Raw genomic sequence first — 10,000 nt, 5'->3', positions numbered from 1 at the left:
GAGAGGGGAGCCTCCTCAGCCCTCCTCCCCACAGACGGCACTCCCTAAGCAGCCAGACCTCAAGCCCAGTGGACCCTCCTCCACCACCTAGAGCCAGACAGAGAATCAGTACCAGAGCCACAGAGTACAGAACATACTGATACAGTTAGCACACACACACACACACACACACACACACACACACACACACACACACACACACACACACACACACACACACACACACACACACACACACACACACACACACACACAGATAACTTACACATAGCCATACACAGGCATAACGTATACTGTGTACACACGCTCATGCAAAGTGTACAGAAATACAAAATATGAATTGACTCACACACACACAAACACACACTAATTACATACACAGACTGAATACACAGACTGAACACACCGACTGAATACACAGAGAACACACAGATTGAACACACAGACTGAACACACAGACTGAACACACAGACTGAACACACAGACTGAACACACAGACTGAACACACAGAGAACACACAGACTGAACACACAGACTGAACACACAGAGAACACACAGACTGAACACACAGACTGAATACACAGAGAACACACAGAGAACACACAGACTGAACACACAGACTGAACACACAGAGAACACACAGACTGAACACACAGACTGAATACACAGACTGAACACACAGACTGAGTACACAGAGACTGAATTACACAAGCAGCCCTGTACACAAGTGGTTCCCAACATTTTTTTTTAACTGAGGCTCACCTTGATGGGATAAAGAATTCTGCACTTATTTATTTGTATATTGGTAATGATCTCCATCTCATCTGTCCCATACAGCAAAATCATCTATTTCCCGTGACAAACGTTTATTCTAGATTAAATAGTTTTTTTGTTAACTATTTTCATAGTTCCTTACTCATGATGATTAAGTTGTGTGTACCCCTTTAAGTGTTTCCCGCCAATTCAAGCACTATAAGACAAAACATGTAGCTACGGTAAAAATAGGTGTTTATTTTTTAACAGACATCCGTTTTTCTGTTTTTCTGTCATTCATTAAGATGCAACAACAGACACGATGTCATCCATGCTCCGTTTGTTTATATGGTACAGCTAACAGAGCATTCACACCTATCCACGCTAGCCCTGCCCTCATGTGGGTGCTAGCAAGCAAGCTAGGTAGTGCTACATATCAACAGCCATTGTCAGCCAATTCAGTAAGGGGTTGGAAGCCATGTGAGCTTTCGATTGGTCACTTGCGTCACGATATTCTCTGAGGATTTGCATAAAGTTGAGCGTTACCCAACTTTAGTCCCACCCTGTTCAGTTCCCTCTCCCTGCCCACTTCCCCTCGCCTACTTCCCCTCGCCCACTTCCCCTCGCCCACTTCCCCTAGCCTACTTATCCTCGCCCACTTCCCCTCGCCCACTTCCCCTCGACCACTTACCCTCGCCCACTTACCCTCGCCCACTTACCCTCGCCCACTTCCCCTAGCCTACTTTGCCTCGCCCACTTCCCCTCGCCCACTTCCCGTCGCCCACTTTCCCTCGCCCACTTCTCCTCGCCCACTTCTCCTCGCCCACTTCCCCTCACCCACTTCCCCTCGCCCACTACCCCTCGCCCCCTTCCACTCGCCCACTTCCCCTCGCCCACTTCCCCTCGCCCACTTCCCCTCGCCCACTTTCCCTCGCCCACTTCCCTCGCCCACTTCCCCTCGCCCACTTTCCTCGCCCACTTCCCGTCACCCACTTCCCCTCGCCCACTTTCCCTCGCCCACTTCCCCTCGCCCACTTCCCCTCGCCCACTTCCCGTCACCCACTTTCCCTCGCCCACTTCTCCTCGCTCACTTCTCCTCGCCCACTTCCCCTCGCCCACTTCCCCTCGCCCCCTTCCATTCGCTCACTTCTCCTCGCCCACTTTCGCCCACTTCCCTCGCCCCCCTCCCCTCGCCCACTTCCCCTCGCCTACTACTCCTGTTTTCCTTCCGTCGAAAAGTGAATGAGGCTCTGTGGTTTCATCGCCCAAAACGTGTTGTGTGGAAATGCACTGTAATCAGATTGGCCGGTGCTAATGGGGTCTCATTGGCCAAGTCAAATGTTACCAATGACTTTGTTTGGTGATACGTCACCCCTCAAAGGATCCAGTTGTAACAACAGCCTGAGAACACTGCACTTGAAACAAACAGACAGATGAAACCATGCGATGTTTAGTGTTTTATCTGACTGCCGCTGGGGATCCTAAGTCAACGTCCCAGGTGTCATTCCACCAGTCACGTTTCTAAGTAAGTCTTCATTCAATTTAGGAAAAGTTTTATGGCCTGAGAGTTCCTCAAGGCCTACCATACACACTCTTAACACTACAATACCACACACACACTTAACACTACAATACCACACACACACTTAACACTACAATACCACACACACTCTTAACACTACAATACCACACACACTCTTAACACTACAATACCACACACACTCTTAACACTACAATACCATACACACTCTTAACACTACAATACCATACACACACTCCCTATCTCAAACTAAACATATTTCTCCCTCTCTTTCTCTTTCTTTCTCTCTCTCTCTTTCTCTCTCACACACGCACAGACACGCACGCACACACACACACAGACACGCACGCACGCACACACACACACAGACACGCACGCACACACACACACACACACACACACACACACACACACACACACACACACACACACACACACACACACACACACACACACACACACACACACACACACACACACTGAGACCCACTGGTACTGGTTCTAGCTGGTTTCGATGTGGAACCGCCCTCCCAGTTCTGCGACAGGGACTTTTTACTGTCCCAAAAGATGAAGAGGAATGATGATGATGAAGTTAAAATAATATTGTTCCTTCTTGTATTCTTCTCAACTGCTGATGTTTTTATATGTCTGAATATTACCATGTTATAACCATTTTATGACCATATTATGACCATATTATGACCATGTTATGACCACATTATATTATAACCATATTATGACCATGTTATGACCATGTTATGACCATATTATGACCATGTTATGACCATATTATATTATGACCATATTATGACCATATTATAACCATATTATATTATGACCATATTATGACCATGTTATGACCATATTATGACCATGTTATTAACATATTATGACCATGTTATGACCATATTATGACCATGTTATGACCATGTTATGACCATATTATGACCATGTTATGACCATATTATGACCATGTTATGACCATATTATGACCATATTATGACCATACTATATTATAACCATATTATGACCATATTATGACCATGTTATATAATAACCATATTATGACCATATTATGACATATTATGACCATGTTATGACCATATTATGACCATATTATGACCATATTATAACTATATTATAACCATATTATGACCATGTTATGACCATATTATGACCATATAATGACCATGTTATAACCATATTATGACCATATTATATTATAAGCATATTATGACATATTATGACCATATTATGACCATGTTATGACCATGTTATGACCATATTATATTATGACCATGTTATGACCATGTTATGACCATATAATGACCATATTATGACCATATTATGACCATATTATATTATGACCATGTTATGACCATGTTATGACCATATAATGACCATATTATGACCATATAATGACCATATTATGACCATATTATGACCATATTATATTATGACCATGTTATGACCATATAATGACCATATTATGACCATATAATGACCATATTATGACCATATTATGACCATATTATATTATGACCATATTATGACCATGTTATGACCATATTATGACCATGTTATGACCATGTTATGACCATGTTATGACCATATTATGACCATATTATGACCATATTATATTATGACCATGTTATGACCATGTTATGACCATATAATGACCATATTATGACCATATAATGACCATATTATGACCATATTATATTATGACCATATTATGACCATGTTATGACCATATTATGACCATGTTATGACCATGTTATGACCATGTTATGACCATATTATGACCATATTATGACATATTATGACCATATTATGACATATTATGACATATTATATCCATATTATGACCATATTATAACCATATTATGACTATATTATAACCATATTATGACTATATTATAACCATATTATGACCATATTATGACCATGTTATGACCATGTTATGACCATATTATGACCATGTTATGACCATGTTATGACCATATTATGACCATGTTATGACCATGTTATGACCATATTATGACCATATTATATTATGACCATGTTGTGACCATGTTATGACCATGTTATGACCATGTTATGACCATGTTATGACCATATTATGACCATGTTATGACCATATTATGACCATGTTATGACCATATTATGACCATATTATGACCATGTTATGACCATGTTATGACCATATTATGACCATGTTATGACCATATTATGACCAATGTTATGACCATATTATATTATGACCATGTTATGACCATGTTATGACCATATTATGACCATGTTATGACCATTTTATATTATGACCATGTTATGACCATGTTATGACCATATTATGACCATATTATGACCATGGTATGACCATATTATGACCATATTATTATAGTGTTGGTTGGAAACTCCTTTAGTGTAGCACTCCTAAAGCAGAACTAGGGCACAGCCCAAATCACAACTTATTCACTACGTAGTGCAGTACTTTTGACCAGGGCCCATAGATAGGGTTAGCCCATAGGGAATAGGGTGCCATTTGGGATTCAGACAGTGTTTGACTTGGGATGACCCTTATGCTGCTGGGATGCTGCGACCCCTGACCCCTGCTAGATTAAAACTGTTCTGTCATTATTATTGTCTGTTTATAATTGACTGATTAATTGATTTCTTAATTGGTTGATTAATTGATTTCTTAATTGGTTGTTTGATTGATTGAGAGTCAGAATACGACATGTTATTTTAGCAATATTCTCATTTGTTTGGGATAATGTGTGTAGGGGGGTACGATACGGAGGGGGTGTTTCTGTGACCCCTCCTTAGGGCTGTGTCCCAAATGACACCCTATTCCCTCTGTAGTGCACTACTTATGATCAGGACCTATAGGGGTCTGGTCAAAAGTAGTGCACTATATAGGGAATAGAGGGACATTTGGGACGTATAACCTCATGTCTACCACCTTGAATTTTGTCCTTAATATCACACTGTCTTACTGTATATCTGTGTATTATGATTCACTCATTTGATGAAATTATTGATAATTTGTTTTTATATTGTTGTTGTGTTTTTGTTTGTTGATTTGGTCGATATCTGATATTTATGATATTTTTTATTTGTTCTTTGGAATTGTGACCTTATTGCAGGAAGTTGGCAAAGATTAGAAGTTAGTGTGTGTGTGTGTGTGTGTGCGTGCGTGCGTGCGTGCGTGCGTGCGTGCGTGTGTGCGTGTGTGTGTGTGTGAGTTTGGTTCGAGTGTAACAGTGACAGGAGATGTGTGTAGGAACAGGGTTGGAATCAGAATGTAACACGTCTGATTGATTGTGAATCTGGAGGTTCTGCTGGCATCTTGTTACCGAGACAACCAAACCAGCAGCCTTCAACACTCTTCTAACGGTTTTTCATTGAAACAAAACTAGAATATCCTAGAAAATAAACAAACCTACCTATCGTTAAAACTCACTTCCTGATTTTGGCTAGTTACCCACAATTCCCCCATTTATCAGTCAGTTTTCTGGGAGATGAATCATCCCTCCCACTATTCTGTTCTAGAACCAGAATAATTATATTCTGGAGTCGGAACCGGGTTATCAGAGGAGAGAAGACTCTCCCTCCCTCCCTCCCTCCCTCCCTCCCTCCCTCCCTCCCTCCCTCCCTCCCTCCCTCCCTCCCTCCCTCCCTTCATCCCTCCCTCCCTCCCTCTCTCCCCCCCTCCCTCCCTCCCTCCCTCCCTCCCTCCCTCCCCCCTCCCTCCCTTCAGTCAGTAGAATTATAGAACGGCAATAATAATGGGGTTGAATATGTATGTGTACGTAGCATCACTAAACTAGAATTGCACTGTCCTCCTGGTTTGGTCTGTAGGCTAAATGTTGCTCAGAAACATAGAAACCGTTGATGATGACCAACAGCCGGAGAGATGAATGTACAGTCGAGTCAAACTGGGCTTGTAGTGAGGAGATGATGTGCTAAATGAACTTCACTTTGAGAAAACAAACGGAGGAGTGTGTGTCCTTTTTTAATGCGCTATTGGTTTTTAAAGGTAATATAAATTACAATACTGGATGTGAGTACAACACATACCCTGTCTCTCTTTCTCTCTCCTCATGGTCTCTCTACCTCTCTCTCTCATGATCTCTCTCCCTCTCTCTCCCTCTCTCTCTCATGATCTCTCTCTCTCATCATGATCTCTCTCTCCCTCTCTCTCTCCTCATGATCTCTCTCTCCTCACGGTCTCTCTCTCCCTCTCTCTCCTCATGATCTCTCTCTCCTCACGGTCTCTCTCTCCCTCTCTCTCCTCATGATCTCTCTCTCCTCACGGTCTCTCTCTCCCTCTCTCTCCTCATGATCTCTCTCTCCTCACGGTCTCTCTCTCCCTCTCTCTCCTCATGATCTCTCTCTCCTCACGGTCTCTCTCTCCCTCTCTCTCCTCATGATCTCTCTCTCCTCACGGTCTCTCTCTCCCTCTCTGTCCTCATGATCTCTCTCTCCTCACGGTCTCTCTCTCCCTCTCTGTCCTCATGATCGCTCTCCCTCTGTGTGTGTGTGTGTAAGAGATTAGCTATAGTAAAAATGTTCTTACCAGATGTTAGCACCACTGACCACACACACACACACACACACACACACACACACACACACACACACACACACACACACACACACACACACACACACACACACACACACACACACACACTGGGGTTAAGATAATAAGGACAAGCATCGTAGTCCGTTTTCCAGGGAGTCTCCAAGTTTAATGGCATTTCATTATAATTGCTATGATGTCAGACTGTCCATCCAATTTAATCGGACTAAAAACAACAACAAGAAATTGGTTCAGTTCAGACAGACGGAGAGAGAAAGGACATTCGGACTGGCCAGTGAAGAAGACCAACCAATACAACTGTGTCAAACAGGTTTGTATAGGCTACTTTCGTTGTGGGTGGTTATCTTTGTGTTGACAATATTTGGGAAATGTTTAATAGTTTTTAATAGTTTTCTCCCTGGCTTTTTCTTTTGTAATCAACGGGCACGGCGCATCACAATGCTGTAGTTTCTTGGCAACGCGAGCGTCCAGTCCACTCCGGCCCGTCAACAACAGGACCGTTTTAAGGTGAATATTTGCACGTGAACAAAACAGACATTTGATGCTTTTGATATGATCACGATATCAACCAGTAGAAATGGAGGAATATATGTATCCTTATTCTAAGGGATGCATCTCTATATGCAAGTTATATACGTCTATATAAGTTATTACAACTGCCAAGTCGCAGTTGTAAATGAGATCTTGTTTTCAATTGGCCTTCCTGGTTAGATCAAGGTGAATATATATATATATAGGCTGTTTCACAGCACAACCTGCCGTGGTTGGGAGACCCATAGAGCGGCGCACAATTGGCCCAGCGTCGTCCGGGTTGGCCGTCATCGTCAATTAGAATTTGTTCTTAACTGACTTGGCTGGTTAAATAAAAAATAAATCTATATAATATAAAATCAGTTTGTGAAAAAAAGCATGCATATAGTTCCATTAGTTCTAGAAAGACACAATGGATTTGTTGTTATTATTTGACCGTTATCATACAGCAGTCCAACGTGATAAACCGTTATTACAGCACCAACCGTACCCCGGTTATTGCGCAGGACCTTTCTGGGTCCGCTAACCATGCAGTAATCACAACGGGGGCTAGGGGGGCGTAATACATTAGTGTGTACAGGAGACTGTCTGTCATATGTTGCATGATTGAACCGAGAGCAATTTATGTTTAAGTTTCCCATAATGATTTTAAAACGGTGTTTGTCCCTATTGAGTAGAACAGATGTGAATGTGATGCATGAGTTTAAAGTTTACCTCAGACCATTCTCATCTCTCCCTCCTTCCCTCCCTCCCTCCCAGGATGTTGCCGTGCCGCTCCCTCCCTCTGTCTATTCTCTTGCTCCTCCTGGTTGTTGCGGAGGCGGGCCTGTGCGTTGCTGTCACGACCCAGCTGCACGGTGGCTTCCGTGGCTGCGCGGTGCGGGATTTTTCCTTCGTGGCCCAGAAGCCGGGATGCAGGAACCTCCGCATCGAGACGGAGGCCTGCTGGGGCCGCTGCCATACCTGGGAGGTAGGTATAAACCACGACAGGACACACACACATGCTTGTCCAACAATTTCTTGGTCCTCACAGGTCTTGTCTCACACCTGGACACATGTCATGGGAGGTAACCATAACAACACGTCAGATTTATAAATCAATCTGTTTGAAACTACAACAGTGCAGTATTGCTGGCAAGGCTAATAAGAGTTATGTTGTTCCTGCCGCGAACAGAAGCCGCTCCCAGAGCCCCCCTACGTCCAGCGGCATCACCGTGTGTGTTCCTACGGTCGTACTCGCTACCTGACGGTCCGTCTGCCAGGCTGCCAGCCCCACGTCTCTCCGCTCTACCCCTACCCCCTCGCTCTGCAGTGTCACTGCGCCGTCTGTTCCACACAGGATACGGAGTGTGAGACGTTCTGATACCAACTTCTGTGTGTGTGTGTGAAAAGATTTACGGTTGATTTAAGCAATGAGGCCCGAGGGGTTGTGGTATATGGACAATATACCACTGGCTAAGGGCTGGACACAGCTCTTAGCCGTGGTATATTGGCCATATACCACAAACGCCCTGAGGTGCCTTATTGCTATTATAAATTGGTTACCAACACAATTAGAACAGTAAAAATACATGTTTTGTCATACCTGTGTTATACGGTTTGATATACCACGGCTGTCCGCCAATCAGCATTCAGGGCTCAAATCACCCAGTTTTATAAAATGCTTTATACCACTGTAATATGACACAGCAACCTTGTTAGAAAATGTAATAATGTAATAATAATAATAATACAATTTGTTGAGTGATTATTTTTCCCATTTTTATTTGGTCAACCCTTCCAACATTCTTTCAGGTCACTTATTTACAAAATGTAAGTGGGTCATGTTCATAGACATAAATACAGTTGATTCATTCATGTATATCCTTTAGTCTCTCTAGTTTAGTGGCCGTAGAAATCAAATGACTGGAATTGGAACCTCTGACCCTGACAATTTCACTGGTCCGCGTTCAAAATGGCTGCCAGTCTACTCACGGACTTGAATGGGGATGTCCATTCTGCTCATTCTAGTTCTGTGTTGTGGCTGTATAACAGATCTATGTAGTGGTTTTAATGATGTTATTATCTATAGTGGTTTAACTGGATGTCAGTGTCCACGTCCCAATTGGCACCCAATCTACATTTGTAGTGCACTAGTTTGTATGGGCCCTGGTCAAAAGTAGTGCACTAGTTTGTATGGGCCCTGGTCAAAAGTAGTGCACTAGTTTGTATGGGGCCGTGGTCAAAAGTAGTGCACTAGTTTGTATGGGCCCTGGTCAAAAGTAGTGCACTAGTTTGTATGGGCCATGGTCAAAAGTAGTGCACTACATAGGGAATAGGGTGTTGACTCAAAGTGTCACAAAATGTCTCCTGTTCCTAAATAAACCAATGTTTAAAAACAAACAAATCTTAAATAAAGCGACCGTATGAAAAGTCTTTTCCTCAAGTCTTTTTTCCTTTTTCCGACCGTTCAATTCTACACACACACACACACAGACACACACACACACACACAGACACAGACACACACACACACACACACAGACACACACACACACACACACACACACACACACACACACACACAC

General features: G+C 43.0%; 3 protein-coding genes across 3 annotated transcripts in view; 2 read left to right on the top strand and 1 right to left on the bottom strand.

Moving 5' to 3' along the window:
* Positions 1-1,380, top strand: part of ppp2r5b (protein phosphatase 2, regulatory subunit B', beta) — a 94,463-nt gene extending 93,083 nt beyond the window's left edge. The window contains exon 13 of the mRNA XM_065025237.1: positions 1-1,380. This exon is cut by the window's left edge and continues 114 nt beyond it. Within this exon, the coding sequence (XP_064881309.1) occupies positions 1-91 (91 nt within the window). The 3' untranslated portion in view covers positions 92-1,380.
* Positions 1,381-7,073: 5,693 nt separating this feature from the next.
* On the top strand, positions 7,074-9,122 carry LOC115127192 (glycoprotein hormone beta-5-like). Its single transcript, XM_029656838.2, has 4 exons — positions 7,074-7,212; positions 7,350-7,409; positions 8,193-8,403; positions 8,608-9,122. Exons 3-4 carry the CDS (start codon positions 8,194-8,196, stop codon positions 8,794-8,796), a joined length of 399 nt encoding a protein of 132 aa, XP_029512698.1. The 5' UTR covers positions 7,074-7,212; positions 7,350-7,409; position 8,193; the 3' UTR covers positions 8,797-9,122.
* An 851-nt stretch (positions 9,123-9,973) lies between these two features.
* gpha2 (glycoprotein hormone subunit alpha 2) overlaps positions 9,974-10,000 on the bottom strand; it is a 13,692-nt gene continuing 13,665 nt past the window's right edge. The window contains exon 4 of the mRNA XM_065025236.1: positions 9,974-10,000. This exon is cut by the window's right edge and continues 240 nt beyond it. The gene's annotated coding sequence lies outside the window, so the exon portion shown is untranslated.

Source organism: Oncorhynchus nerka, linkage group LG12 (genome assembly GCF_034236695.1).
Source record: "Oncorhynchus nerka isolate Pitt River linkage group LG12, Oner_Uvic_2.0, whole genome shotgun sequence".
In the NCBI taxonomy this organism is placed as follows: domain Eukaryota; kingdom Metazoa; phylum Chordata; class Actinopteri; order Salmoniformes; family Salmonidae; genus Oncorhynchus; species Oncorhynchus nerka.
This window is presented reverse-complemented; position numbering and strand designations above follow the sequence as displayed.

Excerpts from the sequence above, each read along its gene's own strand:
- LOC115127192 (XM_029656838.2), top strand. The coding sequence starts at position 8,194 with ATGTTGCCGTGCCGCTCCCTCCCTCTGTCTATTCTCTTGCTCCTCCTG. Across the intron at positions 8,404-8,607 it reads GCCGCTGCCATACCTGGGAG|AAGCCGCTCCCAGAGCCCCC; the intron begins GTAGGTATAAAC and ends TGCCGCGAACAG.